General features: G+C 42.6%; 1 protein-coding gene and 1 long non-coding RNA gene across 13 annotated transcripts in view; one reads left to right on the forward strand and one right to left on the reverse strand.

The window, feature by feature from the left end:
- The window catches only part of LOC140459645 (AP2-associated protein kinase 1-like), a 130,988-nt gene extending 112,881 nt beyond the window's left edge, over positions 1-18,107 (reverse strand). For all 12 annotated transcript variants that reach the window (XM_072553966.1, XM_072553970.1, XM_072553967.1 and 9 more), the window contains exon 1: positions 17,640-18,107. In XM_072553966.1, coding sequence (XP_072410067.1) covers positions 17,640-17,853 — 214 coding nt within the window. In that variant the 5' untranslated portion in view covers positions 17,854-18,107. The remainder of the gene's footprint in view (positions 1-17,639) is intronic.
- A 345-nt stretch (positions 18,108-18,452) lies between these two features.
- On the forward strand, positions 18,453-22,149 carry LOC140459646 (uncharacterized). Its single transcript, XR_011953841.1, has 2 exons — positions 18,453-18,627; positions 19,231-22,149. It is a non-coding gene; the product is annotated as an uncharacterized lncRNA (long non-coding RNA).
- Positions 22,150-24,197: the final 2,048 nt, after the last annotated feature.

The raw sequence follows: 24,197 nt of genomic DNA on the forward strand, positions 1-24,197 counted from the left end.
CCAGAAGAAGGGTGGCAAAGAAACAATGGGTCTGGGTCAAAGAGTTTCATTCTGCACTGTAACTGCTCAATGATTCTGTGACCTCAGCCAGAAAGAACCTCAACTGCCTGGTTAGTAATGATACACCAGTCCAATGTGATACAATTCTGTGAATGAAAGAAAGCTGAAAGACCATGCACTACAACTTACTTCATGGTTGCCCCAAACTGGTGTCGTATTTTCAACATCAGTCACAAAAGAAGCACTTTGGGGTGACTCAGAAATTCTTTATCAGCCAGCAAAGAGGAGGGAAAATAAAGCTGCGCACTCATTCCAAAACAATTTTCTGCGCTGGAACATTGCTGGGCGTGACTATTTTTCTGAACATGACTTCAACAAATATTTAATTCTCTTAGACCTTCCTATAGTTCTTCCTTAGTTTGTCCAATTGGCTCGTTGTCAAACAAAGCTACAATGACCCTAGTGACACACTGCGCTAGTCAAATGATTAACTATAAACAAACTATAGCTGAAACCTATAAGGTTGGGCAGAATGGCGAGATCTAGTGATTCAGTGTCGCCACATCACACCTGTGTTCAGCCAGTTCTACAAAATGCTGGGAGGTTGCAATGCTGACTCACTGCTCCAGGAAGAGTTGAATCAGAATTTAGACTGGCTACTCATCAATCTATAGCTGCTTTGGTGTCACATGCAGAACAAGCACTGCCAAACAACTTTTCATACTAACAGTAACATGTGCCTGTTAATACCAACAAGACAAGCATTCCTTGCAGAACACCAACCAGTTAGATAAAAGTATTCAATCATTTTGTGTTAGCGAGGCAGAGTTGAAACAAACCAACACAGATCTAATCTAGTGCAGTAACAATGCAAACGGTGAGGTTTTGTAAGTTGCAGAGAAACGCTAGCCCAGTGAAATAGCACTCATCAACCTCACAACTGCAGTGAATGCTGCATCTATTGTCCTATGATGAACAGTTTCAACATACAACCCCCAGCAATTACACTCAGTTATGGGTTGAAACTCACCAACAGACGAGAAGTAAGAACTAAGCAATATTTTCCAAAAAAGAAGCTGGTGTTTATCCTTTAGTCAGTAACACTGCTATCCCTCGTCACTTTCAGCCAAACAAATGAATGACAGTCACAAGGTGCTCAGGGTTCGGTGACCAAAGAATGCCGAACAGAGTCTTACCAAAGATCCTGTCAGGAGTCAAAATAACTGACCTGGTGAAAATTAATTGAAAAGCCCATGATTTTCCACAAGCAGTCTGAAAAAATGATGAAAATTGACTGAAGACATGAATAGGAAAGATATAAATATTTGAACTCACAAAATGTCCTTCATGTCCTTAGCATGTGGCAAACGACCTTCCAGTCAAACAGGTATTTCTGAAGCATGGTCACAGATGTCACTTAGCAAGCAATCTAAGCACAGCAAAGTCCAAAATCAATGATCAGATCTTCTCTTCACTTTTCAGCTTAGGGTCAGGAAACCAGGGGGTCTCTTGTTGTTAAATAGTGCTGAGAGATCTTGTACATTGACCCAAGAGGTCAGACGAGGCCTCAGTTTATCATTTCACTCACAAAGCAGGAACTGAGGGTTCAGCACTGCCTTGGTGTACAACTGCAATGTCAGCATGGATTTTATACTGCAGCTATGGAGTGAGGTGTAGTTATGTTAAGTATGCATCTTGCAAAGGAGGACGTCAGAGCCTGTTTATCTTCAAAGAGGTTCACCCACTGTCCTCCGTACAGCAGAAGCACACATTCCCTTCCACAGACTGACCGTAACTTGGTGTAAATCTGTTCTTTGTCCCAACGAGAGAATGAGCATATTCCCCTTCAGGGGCTATTACAACTCAATTTTGCTTAATTGGTGGATCTGGATATTAGTTCCGGTTTCTTTTATAAACAACAAATGCCAATGCAAATACAACCAACCCACCATTGCAACATGACATGAGTTTCCTCCACCCTAGGCACGTCCTAAAAGGCCAGGGCCACATCGACCAGCACCCCACTTCATTATCTTGTGATTCAGGAAACACGCTGCTCACCGAGGAAGGTTAGTGAATAGAGTGAAAGTAGACAGCTCCAGTGGCTAGCTCTGGGATAAAATGGGCTGAACTACTTCCTGTGCTTTAGCTTTTATAACTCTCGAAGAGAAGATATGCTACACGTCAGAAGTAAAATAGGTGGATACGATGATCATCCGCCAAGTTTTGGCTTTAAGACACAAAGTCCAAAAAAAAAACCCAACAAATTCCATTTGGACTTCTCCAAAGGGAACACTGACCAACCTGATGGAGGTGATATTAGAGGGAGGGGCCTGGGATAATGGCTGTGGGATTGTGTTGCACTAATTCCCAACATCTACATGTGGCCAATAAATCATATGAGACGCAGGCTTCTTGAAAGACCAGTGGTTGGTATTTTGCTAGAAAACCGGATTGAATAATTAGGAGCTTGTTTTTGACTGTCATAGAGTCGATGGGCCAAAGGGCCTTTTACTGTGTGGTAGACCTCTTTGATTTTATGACTCATAGCATTGACTTTCTGTATTTCAATAAATCCTTGTTCGAAATTGTGGATTAATTTACAATTCAAGTTTTCAAGTTCTACTGTGCAAATATAGCAGTAAACACAATGAATAGGGATGGAATTCAGAAAACAAAATACTTCCTTCATTATGAAATGGTGTTAAAATAGTATTACTGAAATGTGTCATGCCTTAATTGTAATTCAAAACAAAATAGGCCTGAGCTCTGTATGAATTTGATAATCACATAATCTCCAAACAGTCCTTGAAACAATTCACTTGAAATCACTTGCATGTTACACCCATAACACAGTGTTAACACAAGAAATCGTCTGAAAAGCAAAAGCTTCTTCAGCAGTCTGGTTACTTGCCTTCATCAACCAGACTGCAGGGCATAGCAGTGAGGCAACTACCAGAGAGGACTGCACGACAGAATATGCAAAAACAACTTGCACTTAGGGAGCAAATCATCTCAAAGCACTTCACAGGGATAGGATCAAATTAACTTTGACACAAAGCTATAAAAGGAAAGAAGAAAAAGCAGGTTTTATTGGAGTGAAGAGGAGAAAAAGGGGAAAGAGGCTCAGGGTGGGCATTCCAGAGATGCAACTGGCGATGGAGAAGAAGCCAGACCTGAAGGAACACACAGTTGGAGAGCTGAATGAAATCACATGCATACAACGGGACAAGATCAGGGAGAGGCTTGAAAACAAGACAGACAGTTCTCTTAGAGCTCTCAAGAAGATTTGTAGCTCGGGTTGTGGATGAAGTTGTGGATTTGTTCGCTGAGCTGGTGTGTTTTTCTGCAAATGTTTCGTCGCCCCACTAGGTGACATCATCAGTGCGTCTTTGATAAGGTCTTGGTGCTCTGTCCTACCTGGCCTTTAGCTTTTATTCAGTTGAGGTTATATGGAATGAATAGCCAATGTAGATCAGCCATATCAGGTGAAATAACTCCACAGAGGCCAGTAGCCAGTCACCAAGTCACCCTTATTTACACGTGGAGAGCTCTTGACACTGATCAAGCTCGCTTAGAGCTGGCTCCAAGAGTGAACAGAGCCCCCAGACACTGATGTTCTTATCTGTCAGCCAGGGCTCCCTGATTGGAACAGGTCAACAACCCCAGTCAAGAAACTCAGATTCTGTGAGGTTCATCCCGCTGACCTTGTTCCAATCACATCAGGTATTAGCCACAATATACAAACAAAAACAAAAGTTATTATACCATCTCAGTACCACACACACACACAGACACACAGACACACAGACACACACACAGTGTGGCTCGTTGGTCTAGGGGTATGATTCTCGCTTTGGGTCTTCGTCAACGCAGATGTGCGAGAGATCCCGGGTTCCAATCCCGGATGAGCCCGAGTTTCATGACTCGCGCGAAAGTGCCTATTTGTGGGCGGCACGGTGGCACAGTGGTTAGCACTGCTGCCTCGCAGCGCCAGAGAACCGGGTTCAATTCCCGCCTCAGGCGACTGACTGTGTGGAGTTTGCACGTTCTCCCCGTGTCTGCGTGGGTTTCCTCCGGGTGCTCCGGTTTCCTCCCACAGTCCAAAGATGTGCAGGTCAGGTGAATTGGCCATGCTAAATTGCCCGTAGTGTAGATGTAGATGTAGGGGTATGGGTGGGTTACGCTTCGGCGGGGCGGTGTGGACTTGTTGGGCCGAAGGGCCTGTTTCCACACTGTAAGTAATCTAATCTAAATCTAATCTAATCAAATCCCCTTCACCATCTCCTCAATTACAAAGTTAATTCCACATGCAATTTCTATTTCTAAGCTGCATTCAATATCTTTGCAAATGTTCAAACGACTTTGAAGCAAATACCGAATTGGGCAAAATGAAAAAAAAATGAGGGTTTTAAGCTACAAAACAAAAAAAAATCTGGAATTAGGTGAAGAGAATTTGGCCGGTATTAGGAAATGGGCAGGGTTTCAGATAATCTTAAATTCATGGGTAGGGAGGTTGGTGTGGTGGACAGGAACATGTTGGTATCGTCAAGCTTCAGGGTAACAAAAGACTGGATGTGCGTTTCAGCAGCAATTCAGCTTGGGCCTATACATAGTCAAATGATGTTACAGGGGACCAATGCGGAGTGTTAATGAGGCTGCAGAGATTCTGCACACACCTGACAATGTATGTGTTAAACCTTTAATTTTGGTTCCCAGTCCACAATACAAAAACGTTATTTTAAAAATGCTTCCAAGGTAGCAAAGAAAAGATTCATTTCAGAGTGTAAAAAGCGATGATGGAGAAGGAAGTGTGACTGAAACCAAGGCATCTAGCCTGGAACGCAAGTGATTAAAAGGGAACCTCATCCAGGTGCAGAGAATATTAATTGTCACATGGAACCTTGAGGGTTTAACTTTACATGAAATACAGCCAGGAAAATATGACCAAAAGCAATGAACCACAGTGAAGTCAAATTAAAGCAGGCAGTAGCAAGAGAACCCTTTTATGGGTAAATTATCTGTCATACAGGGTATGAGCAACAAACATTACTGCATAGTTAAGGAAATTGCAAATTCATCATTGCATAGTTAAGGAACTGAGAATTTGAACAGTTTTCTTTTTAACCCTCAACTTGAATTACAACTTAAACCCTTGACTTGCGATACGACTCACAACCTACCAGGTTCTCTTCTCAAGGTGAACACTGATTACTTCCTCGTGGCCAGACTCCCTTCCCACCACAGTCTCAGTCTTTTCCTTTCCAAGAACCAATGCCAATTTCATCCTTTAACTTCCTGAGTGTACAGTTGCATCATTGACCAGCATGTTCAACAATGAGCAGCTCAGGAACAGGGACGGCCAAGGGCCATCATTGTTTGCCTCAAAACAGGAGCAAGGATTCAACACTCAGTACAGAAGGCTGCAGGGCATATGGTCCAATTAATTAATTGTCTAGCCTCCTAACAGAAACTAGAGCACAAGGCATCAGATATCATTTATTTGTGATCAGTGGTTTCAGTTGTGGACAGGTCCTTTCACAGCATCTGGATATGTGCAGAAGAAAAACGTGACTTGATGACCTACATAAACTGCGAAACAAATCTCTACAACTTTGTTTTTTTGTCATTGTCGATCCTCAGCTTAACTTTGATAGGAACTCGGCCTTTATCGTGTTTACATGTCTCAATAATGAGGAATTTTAAAAACCCGTTTCCTGAAACATAATTACAACAGCATGCCAAGAATCTGCTTTCTTAAACTCCTTCACAGGAATTGTAAATCCCACTGGTGCCAGCAACAAGTCACCAGGCTCAAACAGTTGCCACTCTGCAAGAGCAGACCTGAGGCAGTTTATGAATAGAACGTAGAAAACGAAAAGTCACTGCACAGATTCCATCCACAACGTATCTAAACCTACTGAATTCATTTCCTCCAGCACAGAAAAGGCTGTCTTTAACAAGGGTGAAGAATCGCACCTTGAGACAGATCACAGTATCAAGAAATTTACAGAGCGACTCATACTATTTTTTTGGGTATTAGGTTCATTGGTGGAAACATTCACCAAGAGACAGAGACAGTGAAGCAATGCCAGAAGATAAAGTGAACAAGACCAGGTTCTCAACGAAAAGTACTTAATCTCAGCAACAGAATGCTATACAATTATCTGGACCAAGGCAGAAAAAGTATGTTGGATTTCTACACCCTGTTTGTATCCAGTCTTCATGCTTGTATGCAAGGTCATAAAGCAACTTGATGAGGGGACCATACTGGCATAGTCCCTGAACAAATGATGAAAAGGCCCAGGCTCATACTCTGGGGACATGGATGCAAACTTCACCACAACAGCTTCGAGAATTGAAGTTCAATGTGGATCTAAAAATAACCTTGAATTGAAAACTTATCTCAGAAATGGCAATCATGAAATTATCATCCTTGTTCTATCATCTGGTTTCCTAATGTTATTTCGGGACAGAACTGTGTTAGCCTTGGCTGTTTTGGCTTACATGTGACTGCACACCCACAGCAACGTGTTTGACTCTCAACTGTTCTCTGAAATCATGAATTCATATCAGTATTTTGGTGCAGAAAAAGGCCATTCAGCCCATCCTGTCTGCTTCAACCTAATGAAGATTAAGAGTGGTGCTGGAAAAGCACAGCAGGTCTGGCAGCATCCGAGGAGCAGGAAAATCAACGTTTCTGGCAAGAGCCCTTCATCAGGAATGAAGAAGGACTCCTGCCGAAAACCCCGATTTTCCTGCTCCTCGGATGCTGTCTGACCTGCTGTGCTTTTCCAGCACTGTTCTCATCTTGACTCTGACCTCCAGCATCTGTAATCCTCACTTTCGCCCTGCTTCAACCTAATGCCACTTTCATTCTTTTAAAACAGTCGAGCAAGTCCCTCAGTTCAAGGACAATTGGGGATTGACAACAAATGCTGGCCTTCTCAGCAACGCTCACATCCCATGAAAGAATAAAGAAAAAAAATATCTTCAGTGTTGTAATCCAAGTTGATAGGTGAAATACCATGCACTGTATAAGATGTAGAGTGATGATGTTGCAGGAAAACAAAAAGCAGAATTAATTGAGGCAGAGATCAGTTTCCCACACTGAAGCAAATGCTCCGGACAGTTCGGATTGTTGTGTTTCAATTTTCTGTGCGTGTGCTCAAAAATCATGTAGGATGCTAAAGGAGTTGGATGCGATCGGCCACGCCCCAGTCCAACAATCTCAATAATAAAACACAGAATTGTGGATGCTGAAGATCTGAAACAAAAACAGAAAATGGAGAAACTCAGCAGGCCTGGCAGATCGGTGGAGTGAAAGTAGAGTTAAGAGTCACTGTGAAATGCTGACAGGGAGGTGAGAGGAATGTGTGTCTGCTAGAGGCATCTGGCTGGAGGTGGCAGACATGACCGCTTATGATCCTTTGGCTGTGGGTACTGATGGCGTGAGTAATGATTCCTTAATCGCTGTAGATCTGCAGAAACTGGTTTTATCAGCTTCTCAACCTTGAAGTTCCATTGCAGGGAATCCAATATGTTTCACATGGAAACTATTACTAATGTAAATTAAGAACATGTCGGGGGTTGGGGATGGATGGCAGCAGAACTGAACTTTTCCACAGGGAAGGACAAAGCGAATGGCTTTTGGGAATGACAAAGTCAAGAGAAAGAATTAATTCAATTAGCTTCAGTTTCTGCTGATCATCCTACTCTATTATGAATGTTCCCTCCTTGGAGTGGTCCCATACATCATTTTCAGCAGTGAGCAGGGAAGTGACCTGTGAAACCAGCAGTGTGTGAGGCACACAAAGCAGTAGGCTGTTAATCACCTCACCATTTCTCCTGGCAACAAAACGACTGGCCTCTTCGAAGCAATTAATAATGGTTTGTCTGAGAACATGAACTTCGTGTGCAAGATGCTCAATACAGATCTCTTTCAATCAGCGGATAACAAAGCTGAAACATGGGCAATGTCTGAGACATTGATTTCATCTTGACGGTGTCTGCATTTCAAGAACTCATTGGAGCTGCTTGGTGATATGACTGTCACTGCAACAGGAAGAAGAGTTTCACGATCTCTTCAAGCCTGGATATTATGGAACAATTTCACTTTTGTTTTTATTGCAGAGGTGCGCAGAATGACATCCTATTCAAGCAGGTTGTTCCCGGTTGTCTTATCTCATCAACTTGGAAAAAAAATGCAACCCTTCAAATGTTTTAAAATGCAGCTTGTCCATCACATGCATCAGTCTCCCTTCCCTAGTATCTAACCCAGGATACTTGAACCTCGAGGTCAACTGAAACACCACCAAGGATGGTGGAGGACAAGTCATTCATACAGATACAGTACAAACCTGGCCAGTTTAATCAGAGCCATGAATTCATGGTGTCAACTGCTCAGTATTGCTTTTTTGCCATAGAATAACAACATTTGAAGCACTGCCATGTTACAAGCCCATCTGTTTCTTCACAAAAAGAGAAAGCTATGTAAGCAGATGCTATTCTCCCTAATGAGAGACACTCTGATAACATATGATTCCAAATTTATGACCATGGGGAACATGATATTTAGTCCATTTCTGTTTTAGAATGAACAACGATTGCCTGGACAAAGAAAATGTGTTGCTCTGCAAAATCAGTACTTCTTAACTTTGTGCATGAAGATAACAAACAATCATCCATTCACCAATCTCCTGGGCTGAACACTGATCAGGAGAAGTTGAATCAGTGAGATTCATACAAAGTTAGGTTGAAGGCTGGGAATAACTCATATCCTGACTCCCCAAAGCCTGCCCACCATCTGTTAGGCACAAGTCAGGTGTCCTCGATAAGTACACCTCCAATAGCACTCAAAAAGCTTATAAGTAATTCAGACGAAGCAGCTCAACTTATTGGCACCTCATTCACTACCTTCAACATTCATTCCCTTCATAGGAGCACTAGGTGTATACCATCAAAAAGATGAATTTTCAGCAACTCATTAAGCTGCCAAGCAACTCAATTGTGTGTTCCAAGCATATGGACCAAAAACAGCAGACATGAAGTGAGACAAAAAAAAACTACAAATTCCCCGTCAAGTCTTACACCTCCCTACCTTGGAACTATAATCCTGTTGTTGGGTCAAGTTATTGCAATCCCTGGCAAACAGCATTGTGCATGTGCCTACACTGCACAGAACACAGCTATTGGCCACCATCTTCTTGAGGACAATTAGCAACATAAATCCTGACCCCCATCGGTGATACCACATGCCATTGATCACGAAAAGAATTTACATCCAAATTTCTATAAATTTGTTTCCTGATTTGGTTGACCAACCTCAAAAGTTTTGGTTTGGTGAAAAAGCCACCTCTGCACTGGGTAATGTTTCACACGTCTGCAGCTGAGTGTAATATTCTTGGAGGACAGAAATTATCTCAGTATTGATCTTCTCCATCTATTTGGTTTCTTTCTTTATCCTCCCCCAAAAACAGAGCACACTGCTGTTATTTTCCACTGGAAGACTTTAACAAGGGTCCACTCAAACAATGTCCGACTGAAGCCCCAAAGTTTAGGTGACATCCAAATTCAAGGATCTGGAGGGGCATCTACTCATTTTTTACATCACTGGAAATAGCGTAGTGTTTCTGTACACACTGCAAACTCAAACAAGCAACTTCCATCTCAAAACAATACTATTAACATATCACTTCAACAAGCATCAGATATTTTATATAACCTGTTTCCATTTTCTGATTCAGGTTCACCAAGTGAGCCATACCAAGAGATCTAGCTCCCCTGTCCACCTGCCAATGTCTCAAAGATGGTGCTTCATTGAAATCTATCTTGTGGTTTTATATCTGTTGTCTTTTAGCCTCCAGTATCTGGTCAGTCATGCTTCATCGTTGCCAGCTTCCTCCGGTTTCTCAATACTAAGCGACACTGGATTGACAAACCTTCTCACTTGATACGTGCAACACATTCAAGACAGGAGCAATGGTTCATTCACTCTCGGTGGTTTTTGGAGGTTGGTGGTTGAAAGTTCCTGGTCATTTCAACTGAAGATAACAATCAAATGCTTCCATTTGGGTGCTGCCAACATGGCAAATCATATTGATTTTAACCATAAAAGCTTTCAAGAGGAGCAACGAAAAAGGACTGAAAAATGTTAAGTGGAAAGATGAGCCAAGAACAATGGGAAATGGACTGCAAACACTTCTGCAGCTATCCATGTTAAAATCTTTTCTTTCACTTGGCTTCTTTGAGAAGATGATGAAAACCATTGATGCAGGTAATCTTTGTGACATCAGTATCTCTGTTCAACACTGAAGAAGCCAAGCCAAGAAATAACTTTAATTAAAAGTCCATCTTAATCAAGACACATCTGAAAAATACTCATCATCACTGCTGATGTCTCAAAGGACATCAGAACTATGAATGTACCATCAGACGCATAATTAATTGGAACTTATCATCATCACTGAAAATGAAGTCTCAGACTACCTGCTTTAATAAAATTCAAAAGACAAAACCTGTTACTCATACTGCACATTTCACAAGCTCAGGGCATCAAAACGTACTTTGCTACCGAAGGCCTCTGAGAAGTCTTGCATGGAAAGCTTGTTCCCTCAAACTGCAATGCCCCCATCAACAGATCACCTTAGAATCACAGCTCAGAAGGAGCCCACACAGGCCTTCGTGTCTGCACCAGTTCTATTGCCAATCACCAATCGCCTGCCTTTTCCCTCTATCCCTCCACACCATTTCTATTTAAATTCAATATTCAAATTGATTATGGCTGGTTAAAGGATAAATTGTGGGAGACAAGCAGGAGGCTGGAAGAACACAGCAAGCCAGGCAACATCAGGAGGGGGAGAAGTCAACGTTTCAGGCATAACCCTTCTTCAGGGGAAGAGTTACACCCAAAACATTGACTTCACCATCTTGGATGCTGCCTGGCTGGTTGTGTGCTTCCAGCCTCCTGCCTGCCTACCTTGGATTCCAGCATCTGCAGTTTTTTTGTCTCTTACGGATAAATAGAGGCCAAGGAAGATTGCTGCTCCTCCTCTCCAACACAGCATTGTGAGGTATCTTATTTGAGGAGGCAGATGGGGATTGCCATCTCAAAGATAGCACCTTTGACAGTGCAGTACTCTCTCGGTTACTGCAATAGGCGTGTTCGCTTTTTATTTCGCGCTCGGATCTCTGGACAGGGATTTGAGCCCATGACCGTCTCCTCCAGATCACAAAGAAGTTCCCAAAGGCTGACACTACTGCTGAATCAAAATGTCACAAAGCCAAGGTATGTGAATTCTCGTCAGCAACTCTGCATTTGTTCAACATAATGCAATACACTCCCAGACAAATTCAAACCATCAATCGATCACTGAAACAAATCAATGACCTGTCTCTCTTTCAAATGCTGACAGACCATGTTGGGAGATATTGTATTTGAATTCCCATGTTCAGAGATGCCACCGCACATCTGCAGAGCAGATGGGACTTGAAACCTGGGCCTCCGAGCTCAGAGGTAATAGCACCACCACTGCACTACAAGAACCGTTCAGACCTAGAATGTAAACACAGACAATTCCAAAAAGACACATTTTTATATAATTTAGATAAGAGTGGTGCTGAAAAAGCACAGCAGGTCAGGCAGCATCCGAGAAGCACGAAAATTGACATTTCATTAGGAAGGGCTTTTGCCTGAAACATCAATTTTCCTGCTCCTCAGATGCTGCCTGACCTGCTGTGCTTTTCCAGCACCACTCTAATCTAAACTCTGGTTTCCTGCATCTGCAGTCCTCACTTTTGCCTACGTATTTATATAATGTCACGCACATCTCCAGGACAGACTAATCTTTTTGAATAGCTGCCCTTGCTATTTTGTGTTCTCAATTGACAGTTCATCTATTTGTTATGGTCCTGTAATAGATGAATCTTATCCAGATCTTCAAATTGCCACATCTTTTACAAGTAGTAACATGGAGTTTTTCCTGGCCATCTGAATAGATGCTCCCACATTGTACACTGTGAGCTGAAATTTTGAAGTAACCACTTCCTGTGGTGCAGCACTCACTAAGTACTACACGAAGGTGTCATCTGAGATCTCAAATTCTGGAAAAAGATTTCAACCTGTAAGTGTAGGCATTGAGCTGAGTGTCATCAGATCATTCAAATAACAGTCAAACCTAGAAAATTCTGACCCATAACCTGTACAATAATATGGATTTTTCTTCTTCTAAATTACAATTAGAATTCCGACAGTGTGGAAACAGGCCCTTCGGCCCAACAAATGCCCACTGACCCTCACCACCCAGACCTATTCCCCTATCCTATATTTACCCCTGACGAAAGCACCTAACCTACACATCCTTGAACACTATGGGCAATTTCACCTAATCTGTACTTCTGTGGATTGTGGGAGGAAACCGGAGCACCCACATGAAACCCGTGCAGACACGGGGACAATGTGTCAATTCCACACAGGCAGTCGCCCGAGGTTAGAATTGAACCCGGGTCCCTGGCGCTGTGAAGCAACAGTGCTAACCACTGAGTCACCATGCCACCTTATTCTCTGAGAATGAACTGCGTCCCCTTTTGGGAAAGAACAACGCACACTGAGTAAACCCAATTCCTGGGTAGCTGGATATCTGGGTGCGCAAAATATGTCAATCCAATTCCAAATTTTGAGCATTCCCATTACTTCTTGATATACTGCATTCAGCCCGACACAACTGATTTAAAAGCAACAGTGAAAATAAAAACAAATTCCACAGTGGGCAAATCTTAATGATTGGTTAATCAGAAAATATTTTTTCCAGTGTCATTCCTTCCTCCCAATGTGACCTGGTGACTCTTCAATCCTTTGTGGCTTTCAACATTTCCTCTTGACTTCAGTGGAAATGTGTATATGTAAATGCAAAACAGATTTTCTGATACCATTCAAACTAATCTGTATACTCCCTGACCAAAGATACTGAGAGGGACAAGATACAAAGGAGCTTTGGGGGAAAAAACACTGAATGAGTCTGTGGGGCAAGTGAAACCTAAGCATCAAAAATAGATTTGGAGATTTGTCTGAAAATGAATGTGACTGTATGGATCATAAACATCCTCTGGGAATGAGCATCACATGCAGTGTACAAGCAATGACCACTACAGAATGAGTGTTGTGATGAAGGATCACTGGACTGGAAACCTATCTCTGATTTCTCTCCACAGATGCCGCCAGACCTGTTGAGAGTTTCCAGTAATTTCTGTTTTTGTTACAGGATGGAAGGTGTTTAGGCTGGCGTAAAAATACAATAAACTTGCCGGAAGACAACCCATGGAAATCATGAGGGGCAAATGGGTTCCTCCTGTACCAGTGTCAGCCAAAATACGAATTGCAAGGAATACAAATCTGCTCATACTTAGTGAGGCCATTGTCAGGAAACATGGCCTGGGGAAATGGCAGGGCTTGTAATGCTAATGACTTATAATCACTTCTGAAACATTCTAAATGGCTCTGATAAATCAGCCACAATCACTATCAAAATACAGCTGGTTTGCAATTTTTGTCAATTTTGATAAACTGTTATTGAGTCAAATTATGAAACTGGATTCCAATTGCAAATTCAATTTTAGAAGACAAAGAGCTAGTCTTTGAATAAAATATCCCTTATCTATTCTTCATCATGCATTATGTTAAAGCCTATCACTGATCAAGACAGCATGCAGATTGTTCACCATTCTGGTCATTGTTGCTCATGGGTCTGAGCTCAGAGAAGTTCATGCAGGGAGGGTTTTTCACCTTTGCTCTGGATCCACACAAACCAGCATGCCTCACAAGTCAAGCACACGGCCATGGAGTGAACAAGTCCGAAGAGCTTGTCTCACAGCTGTTTTTAACATTGCAAAACACCAACTGACTGACAGGCAATTTGTAAGAGTTAACATAACCATGCATTTTTGATGACAAACATAATTTTGTTCAAGGAAAAAAAGATTCATGAACAGAAAATTCCTCTTGAAGACAGAAACACACTGTGCTATGAATCTCACTGCATGATTACAGAAAGGTGTCACCCTAAACTCATTGGGTAGTCTGGACTTTGAGTGAAAAGGTGGTAGGTTCAAGTTGAGGGACATGAACATAAAAACTGGATTGACACAACAGGTGCAGTTACAGAATAATATCTAACCTCTTCAGTGAAGATAATAGATCCAAAGCACTATTTGAAGCAAGAGGAATACGTTTTTCTCCAGTGTTCTGGACAATATTGACCACTCAGGTAACCATATTAAAACATATGATCTGATCATCATCACATGCTGCTTTGAGGGAACTTGCCAAATGCAAATTAGTTGCTGTACTTTTTAAAACTGTCCGTGCACTTGTAAAGGCTGAGATGTACATTGGAAAGTTTTGAAAGGTTAAGAAGACGTTACATAAATTTAAGTACTTTCATTTCTCAAAAGGATCTGTTCACAATGCTCAACTCACCCCAAATTTAGCATTGTTATTTGCAAATTAAAATAAAACATGACTCACTGAGGAGGGAATATGCTTTCTAAGTACTTTATTAGAAGATGCTATTATTGAGATGTTTGGTGAGAATATGGTAAATCTGCTCCCCAGTCTTCCAAAACGGTCATATAACTGACACTACCATCACCACATCAACAAGGCAGGAAACAGCTGGAACCCTACTGCAGCATTACTGATCCAGCAATTCCAATGCCATTAATACACACCAAGTGTTAGTGATTTCCAAATTTCAGGATGACTGAGCAAGCAAGCTAAATAGTTATCCAGTATTCAGTATTCCACTAACACTGATGGAGCATTTTGAGATTATTGCTGAGATTGAGCAGTTTGTTGATTATCGGTGAGAAAAAGTAAAGTAGCCAATGTCCCAGCAGGGTTGCTCTCACCTTGGAGAGAGAAATCTGGTGGTGGCTTAACTTTAGGGTCACCATGCCTCAGGCAAGGGGCAAGCTTGAGAAGGTGAGACTTTCATGGTGACCTCAACCAGTGTGAGAATTGAAACTGTGCTGTTGGCATCACATGCAACATTACGTTACTCTCCAAAGCTCAGCAGAACTATGACTGAGAACAAGAAATCTAATTAATGCTGATAGTCAGTGAGCTGACTGCCACAATCAAGCAATTCTAATTGTGTTAATTATAGATCAATAGCTGCTATGTTACTTGTAATATTACTTTGATTACTGGAATTGCTGCATTGCTTGCTGAGACCTGCAGTCAATGTATAAATGTGATCAAAAGTACAATCATATTACTCATAAACCTACAGCACATCCATAATTACTCATTATTCTCCAGCAGTCATAACAATATTACTCTTGATATTACTTTACTCTTGATAAAATGATCAATTAATGAAGCAATTTTGGGACCATTTAGGAGATGTCCAATACATTAGGATCATTGGGTCAGTAAACTTCAGATTGCTGTTTAATAACAGTGGGATGGTTTGATCAATAATAGTGTTGGGTTATAGGATCATTAATATTGGAATTGCTGGATGAGTTCTGACATTTCTGGATCACTATTACTGGAATTGTAGCATCAGTAAAACTGAGATTTAAAATATTGTTTTGGGACTGCAGGATCAGTAATGTGGGAATCCAAGCTCAAAACTGGGATTTCAAGATCAGTAATATTGGGAATGTAAATCAGCAGTTTCAGAAATATAGGGTCAGTGATAACAGAAATGCAGGAAATGAACATTGCTGGATCATCACGCTTAAAAGTGCAGTATCAGTAATATTAGGAGCGTTTGATCATTATTGAGAATGTATGACACAATGTTGAGATAACAGTATTGGGATTGGCACATCATTCATTTTGAAATTGCAGTGTCTGTATTGTTCAAATTCCAAGATCACGAACATTAGCATTGCTGGATCATTATCAAAATTGCACAATCAGTAATACTGGGAGTGCTTGCTCCGTCCTGAGAATGCAGGATACATAAAATTGAGAGAACAGAGTTGGGATGGGCACATCATTAATTTTGAAACTGCTGAATCATTAACATTGAGATTGCTTGATCAGTAATGCTGAAATTGCAAGATCTGTTCTGTTGAAATTTCAGAATATATAAAAGTGGGATAGCTGGATCATTATTAGTGAAAATGCAGGATCAGTAACATTGAGACTGTTGAATATGTAGTAATAATGAGAATGTAGCATGAGAAATATTAGGATCGTAGGATCAGTAATCGCAGGATTACAGGATCAAGAATAGTGTGATTGCTGAATCATCAATAGTGGGATTGTAAAATCACTAACGGAAGGTAGGGTTACAGGAGCAGCAATTGTGGTATTGCTGAGATCTCTAACAGCAAAAATGCTGCATCATTAATGTTGAAATTCCAGGATCTGTAACAGTGAGATTCCAGGATCTGTAATAGTCGGATTGCAGGATCAGAAATACTGCTATTGTTGTTGATCTGTAATCTTGATATCGCTGGATCAATAAAGTGAGATTGCTGAATATGAAATAATAGGAATGTAAGATAATGCATGTTATACTTGCATGATGACTAATTTTGAACTGATGGATAACTGGTGGTGAAATTGCTGGATCTGCAGAAACAGTAACAGTGGGAATACTGGATCACTCATGTTGAAATGGCAGCATCTCTAATTATGGAATTGCTGGACCAGCAACAGTAGTATTGCAGGATCAGTAAAAGTGGGATAGCTGGATCACTGATGTTGAAGTGGCAGGATCCATAATGTTAGATTGCTGGACCAGCAACAGCAGCATTTGCTGGATCAGCAAAGGTGAGATTGCCGGATCAGTAGCAGTGGGAATGCTAGATCACTGGTGTTGAAATGGTAGGATCTATAATGTTGGGATTGCTGGACCAGCAACAGCAGCATTTGATGGATTAATAAGCGGGAATGCTGGATCACTAATGTTGAAATGGCAGGACCTGTCATGTTGGGATGGCTGAACGAGCAGTATGATTGCTGGATCAGTAAATGTGGATGTTGAAATGGCTGGACCAACAGGAGAATTGCTGGATCAGTAGGAGTGGGAATGGACGTTGAAATGGCTGGATCTGTAATATTGGGATGGCTGCCCCCAGCATTGGGATTGCTGGAACAGCAAGAGTGGGAATGGACGTTGAAATGGCTGGATCTGTAATATTGGGATGGCTGGCCCCAGCATTGGGATTGCCGGAACAGCAAGAGTGGGAATGGACGTTGAAATGGCTGGATCTGTAATATTGGGATGGCTGGCCCCAGCATTGGGATTGCCGGAACAGCAAGAGTGGGAATGGACGTTGAAATGGCTGGATCTGTAATATTGGGATGACTGGCCCCAGCATTGGGATTGCCGGAACAGCAAGAGTGGGAATGGACGTTGAAATGGCCGGATCTGTACTGTTGGGGTGGATGGCTGGACCAGCATTGGGACGGCTGGATCAGTAATTTTGAAACCGCGGGGAATGCTGGAATGGCAGGATCAGGAACACTGGGACGGCAGGATCTGAAACTGTGGGGATGAGTCAGGTTGTGATTGCAGTGTCAGTGAGAATGGGATCGCGGTGGGGGGTGAAAAGGCAGGAATTCCCCCACCCCCCAGAGTGTGTGTGTGTGTGTGTGTGTGTGTGTCAGGGCCGCACCTCACCTTCAGCCACCACCTCCTCCACAGTGACCTGCTGCCGACCCACACTGAACACCCGGCCGATGAAGCCGCTGCCGGGGCACAAGCCGCCGCTCCCGCCGCTGCTGCCGCCGCCGCCGCCGCCGCCTCCTCCACCTCCTCCTCCTCCGCCGCCGCCGCCTCCTCCTCCCGAACCCGAGCCCGCCGCCTCCCGCCGGGAGTCGAAGAATTTCTTCATCACTCTCCGCTTTTCTTTTTTTTAAAAAAAAACTCTCGCCCGCCACGAACCCGCGCGGCCGGGCAAAACAAAATAACGCCGGTTGTGTGTGGTGTAAGATAGATAGATATATATATATATATATATTCTTCTTGAAAAGAAAATTATCGGGATCGAAATGACAATCGATCGAGAGTTAAAAGCAGGCCTGTCTCGCGCCGCCGAGCCGGGCCCAGCCGGGACGGTTACGGGGATGGGGGTTGTTTGGGGGGGGGGGGGGGGATGGGGAGGGGAGAGGAAGGGAAGAGACGGGGGAGGGAATAACGGGGCGGACCTAAACCGGCGCGCGCTCTCTCTCCAGTCAAATCCCGGCACGAAGGCCGGACCGAAATAAGGTGGACACAACGCGACCAATGCGCGTGTCCCCCCCCGCACGCACGGTTCGAAGTCCGAAGAAAGGACGCAAAGCGCGTTTGTTTGGTGACGTCGGAGGGGAGGAAGACAAGACACGGACGGAATCCTGTCAAACTACTTTTTTTTGTGTGTCACGCATGGGGGAGGTGTGTGGGACGAACGGTGGGAATGATAAACAAAGAGGGATGACGGGGATTGTAGTTCATTAAGGGAGGGTCGGGCGAGCTGGAGGCTGGAGGCTGGCGGCTGGACTACAGATCCCAGAGGGCGTCACGGCACGCGCGACATCCGGTTTCCAGCGCGGGGACTTCAATTTCCGGCGTGCATTGCCGGTTGTCAGTTGCCGGGCGTCGTCGACGGTTTTTTTTCCCCCCCTCAGCGGTAGGTCAGAGTTAGCAGTTGTTAAAATTACAAACGTAAGAAATTGAATTTGGATGTCCTACATCTTACCTTGAGTGTGCACGCGGGTTTGGCGTGTTCCATGACTCAGTTGGAAAACTCAAGTGGGCGGTTAATCGATATAAAAATAACACGGCTGTTTGGGTGACGGGGATAGAAGCCGTTCGTTTGGAAGAGCGCTTCATGAACAGCGAAAAAAATAAATAAAAATATATGTCTGGGTTTTGTGAAGTCATGGGGGGGGAAAGAGAGTTGACTTATTCAACTGACCAAAAAAAGTATACGGGTGATGGGGAGAGAACGTGTTCACTTGTGTTTAAAGAGCAAAAGCAGTTCTGAATGTAACTTAAACTAAAATGTGATTTGCGTCGGAAGAAAATGTGCAGTCCAAAGATGTGCAGGTCAGGTGAATTGGCCATCCTAAGTTGCCCGTAGTGTAGGTAAGGGGTAGATATAGGGGTATGGGTGGGTTGCGCTTCGGCGGGGCGGTGTGGACTTGTTGGGCCGAAGGGCCTGTTTCCACCCTGTAAGTAATCTAATCTTAAAAAAAAATGATTTACACGTGATGTGTTGATTTAAAAATAGTACGGGTGCCCCTGTGAAATGGATTCGAAGTTCAGTGGTGCGACCGAACACCCCCTGAAGACAAGTGAATCGAAGAGAACAATCTTCAGAGTGCTCAGAAGTTCGAGCCGGATTGCCTCGCGTGTGGGATTGGATTCCCAAAGCTAGCAGGGTCTGTTCGGGCCGAAGGGGCTGGCGACGGTTGACCTCGAGTGAACTCGTGGTACCTGCTGGCCGAGCTTGGTCGGTTATTGCAGGACGCATGGCCGTGCAAACCTGGCGTTTAACTGCGCCTTTCGCCCACTCAAATGCCCTTCCCCTTGCCCTATGAATGAACGAGGGCCAGAAGATTTCTCGACGCAAATGCGAGAGTTGCACCACAGTCACGGAATCGCAGAGGTGACATGTCCCAGATGGACGGCGTTATGTCCGAGCAACACAATCCAATACAAAACTCTTTCCTTTCACCAAACAACCCAAACACTTTGTTTCTAGTTTTTAATTAGTTATGTTCGAAGATTTTAATACACATCTGGAGCAGCTGGGACATGAACCCTGGCCACCTTGCCTGAGGTAGGGACACTACCACTTAGCAACAAGAACAACGCTGTTGCACTTTATTGATACCAGTGCCCTCTTAAATATCTCCATTGATGCAGCACACTGCAGAGCCTAACTTCACTAAGTGCAAAAGGTTGTCTCTGTTTGGCCCTTGTTTCTTTTAACAGATTGGCAGACATTCAAAGCAATCTGTTATTTAAAGATTAAAAAACAAAGTTTCAGTAGAATGGAAATGTACAGAACTGTAGGACATCAGTCTTGCTGAAAAGAGCTATGTGGCTTGCACTTTTCATCTTGCATTCGTCAGGACAAACACAAGAAAACCATATCTCAGTCACAACACTTGATACTGCAGGCAGAAAAGGTACTTCTTGGTTGATAAGTTGACTCCGATCATTTTGAGCTATTTCTGAAGAGAAAGTTGTGAGCTGCAGGTTCTTCAGACTCCCAGCAAATTGAGAAAAAGTGCCATCAGCTTCAACATTGTCCTTTACATTGCAGAGAATAAGCTGCTGTGCATGAATGGTAAACACTTCTAGCAAACATCACTAAGCCAGTCATGAGCGAATCGTTTCCACATGCTGCTGTTTGTGCAACTAATGTCATGTTCTTTGTGCGATGTGGAAGACAGGTAGTAGATCAACCCACACAGGCAAAACTTAAACAATGCTTCCACTGACCTAAATGATTTCCCACTTTGAGAAAGCTTGCTGGACAGTCTGGAGTACTCCATATTTGCACATTGACAAACTTGAAAGTAATAATGTTAACCATGCCATGAAAGGAGGGCCAGACATTAATGATTCCAGCTTAGATTGGAGTTTCATAGATTGGAAGAGAGAGATAGAGAATTAGTGGTTTAGAGAGGGAATTTTATTGTTTGAAGCCTCAAGCTGGTGCCGTACTGTTGTGATGCCTGATGACGATAATATTGGACGAGTTCAATCCCAAGTGAAACCTTGTTTGATTAGTCATAACTTGCGTTTCTACCTTTGGTTACTGTGATAGTTATTCGCTATACAGATTTGCATGAGGTTGCACATGTTCTTTGACTGGCAAGATTATATCTAGAGTACTGTTCACAACAATATTGGTCACTTTATTTCAGGAAGAATACTAAAGCATTAGAGACAATTCAGAGAAGGTTTACCACAGTACTTCGGAGAATAAGAAGGTTGTCTTGCAGTACAGAAACAAGCCCTTCAGTCCACCATGTTTATGCTGACCCTCAAATACCAACCTATGTTAATCCGATGTAACTGCACTTTGTTTACAGTCTACTACACCCTGACATTTTAAGTGTGTTCAAATGCACCTTTATATTCTTGACGTGCCAAGCAACATCCTGATGAATCACTTCTGCATGCTGTTCCTTTGCAATCACTTTCCTTCCAATAGCAGGGTGACGAGAGCTGCGCACAGTATTCCATATTCCATCTGGACCCTAACCAGTACAGATGTCACCCCACCGTATCTGCGGTTCATATGTTCCAAGACCTACCACGGATGTCTGAAATTGTGGGTAACAGCGAACTCTATCATTTAACTGGGAAACTGAACTCCTTGGCAGCCCCCTGGAATTATTTTTGGAATGCTCCATGTAATCTTTTTGGGCCACATGGAAACTGAAATCATGGAAACCGAAACCGCAGATATGGGGGTTCTATTGTATTCTACAAAGTTGCAAAAAGATTTCTCTGTTCCTGTATTCTACACCCTGGCAAAAGAAGGCAAGCATCTGCGCTGGGACTTTCAGGTATCAAGAGACTTGTACACCAGTGTTCATTGGTCAGTAGTCCCTCGAAACTGACCATTGATTGTGAAAATCCTTCCCATTTTAGACCTCGCAAAATGCATTGCCTCATACATCACATTAAATTCTATCTGTCCTTGTGGAATTGTGGGGAATAGTTAAGATGGGAAAATTGGCCAACTCTCATTTTATAAAGCAATATGTTTGAAGGGACTGTGGTAAAAGGTCAGAAACAGTAAACATAACACAGGCTGAATGTACGCAAATGCTTTCACCTTGGCAAACTTTCACTTTCTCTGATGGTTCTTTGTAAATTCTGAAATGTAGATTTAAGCCGAAACAAAACACTCATTGCCAAAACATGATTATGGAATGAAGTGTATAACTCGATGTTTTGGAAAGTCAAATAGGCAACACACATCAAAGTTCAAGTTTACTAGTATAATGATTGACAAACACCTAATGATTTCTGTCAGTTGTCAATATATCTTAAGGAGAAAAGTCCTATCGTTTTCTCTGTAAAAATGCAGAAACTTGGAACGAGAGAACAACTTGTATCTCCTCTCAAGTTTTTAGTCAAGCAGCATGGAGTATTTTTAATAAAAGCTGTATATTTTCAGTTCAAAGCTGTTTTAATTTTTCTCAAGTTTGTTCATTTAGCTCTCACAGATCCCTGTTAATTTAAATCCAATTCACACTATGGCTTTGCTGAATTTCCCAGCTGATGGATATGAGACTCTAGTCTGATATTTCTTTTCATCTAAATGATAACTTGGATGTGAATGTATAAGTTATGAATGTAAATAACAACAACAGGGTCCCAGCACAGATGCTTGTGGTACACCGCTTGCCACAGGTTTCCTCTCGTGGAAACAAGTCTTCACTGATACACATTTTTCCTATTTAGAAGCTAATTTTAAATCCACTTTACAAACTTCTCTTGGATCCTATGGGCTCTTACCTCTTGGACCAGCTTTCCACGTGGAACCTTGTCAAAGGTCTTGCTGAAAACCTTGTACAGCACATCAGCTGGACTGCCCTCATCAAGATATTTTGTCACCATTTCAAAAAGCTCAATTCAAATGAGCTCCCTACCTTTCCAAATGGTGATTACTCCTGTCCTTCGGATGTTTTTCCCAATAATTGCCCTACCCTTGATGTCAGGCTAACTTGTCTGTAATTACCTAATCTATCCCTGTTGCCCTTGAACAAAGGAAGCATATTAGCTAACCTGTAGTCATGTGGGACTTCATCTGTGGCCAGTGCAGTATTAAATATCTCTACCAGCATCCCAGCAATCTCCTCCCTTGCCCCCTGTAGCTGCCTGAGTTAGATCTGATCAGGATCTGGGAATTGACCTACTTTTATGCTCACTGAAACATTTAATACCTCTTTATTACTAATTTTAAGTCACTCTGGAATTGCACCACCTGAACTGAAATCTCCAACAACAATGTCTTCTTTGTGAACACTCAACTCCCTGACCTCACTCTTATCTTCTGGCTCCACACACAGGTTGCCTCTTTTGTTTCTTACAGTCCGTTCTATTTCTTTGGTAATCCTCTTACTCTGAATATACTTATACATTGCCTTGGGGTGTTTTCTTAATTCTATCCACCAACAATATTTTGTGATCCCTTTTTGCACTCCCCGCCCCCCCACCCCCACCCCTCATTTTTTTAATATCACCACCCCTCCACGCTTTCTGTTGTTGAAGGGCCTCCATTGTTTTTAATGCTGTATATGTAACATGTGCTTCCGTCTTACTCCTTATCAAGCTCTTAGTATCCTTTTGACATCCAGGTTTTCCTGGTCTTGCTGTCTGAGCCCTTTACTCTTGGAGAAACGCACCTGTCCGAACACACTCAGTACTACTTTTAAAGGTCTCCCACTTGAGCTGATGCTGCTCCTTCAGCAGGTTTTGTTTTTCAGGAGGTCGTAAAAACACAGGTTCTGAAAAGTCGAGGCTTAGATGAGTTTTCGGGCCAGTTTGTTGACAAATAACAGATACTGCCTCAGGAAAAAGGCTTTTACAGTGACAGTGGCCCGGTCTCCCAGCTCATTTTTTTATCTGGTTTGATGTCATTTTGGCAGTCTGACTGATTACTGAAAGCAGTCAGTAATGTTGAGAAGCTGCTAGACCCAAGAGAAGCAGGTTCATGTTGACTCTATCTCTCTCAAGCTTTTCTCCTGTTAGACCCTGTGTTTGATATTTTACCTTTTGTACCAAAGGGTGTTTATGGGGATTGTTGCAAGTATTTGGAACACCATCATTAGGTTGGGATAATGTGTTGGGTTTTCAGATAGGTTACATTATTCGGTTCTCTTTTGTTTGTGTTTCATTTTTTGTAAAATTTTTTTGTTTAAAACTAAATGGTTTGATCAGCAGCATCTCTCCTGGAATATCTGCTCAAAACAATGAGCAAAGTTAGGGACTGGACTACTTTCTTGAAATGTTTTGAGGGGGTTTGGTCTGGTCCATAACAGACTTTCCAAATACAGTCCTACCTATAATGAGCTGCTCCCAGTCTATATTTGCCAGAACCTGTCTCATAATATTAAAATTGGCCTTCGACAATTTCCATACTAAATTTCTGCACTATCCATATCCCTTTGTCTGATGATTTTGAAACTTTGAGTTACAGTCACTATCCCCAAAACATTTACTCACCCA

Source organism: Chiloscyllium punctatum, chromosome 35 (genome assembly GCF_047496795.1).
Source record: "Chiloscyllium punctatum isolate Juve2018m chromosome 35, sChiPun1.3, whole genome shotgun sequence".
NCBI classification, from domain to species: Eukaryota; Metazoa; Chordata; class Chondrichthyes; order Orectolobiformes; family Hemiscylliidae; genus Chiloscyllium; species Chiloscyllium punctatum.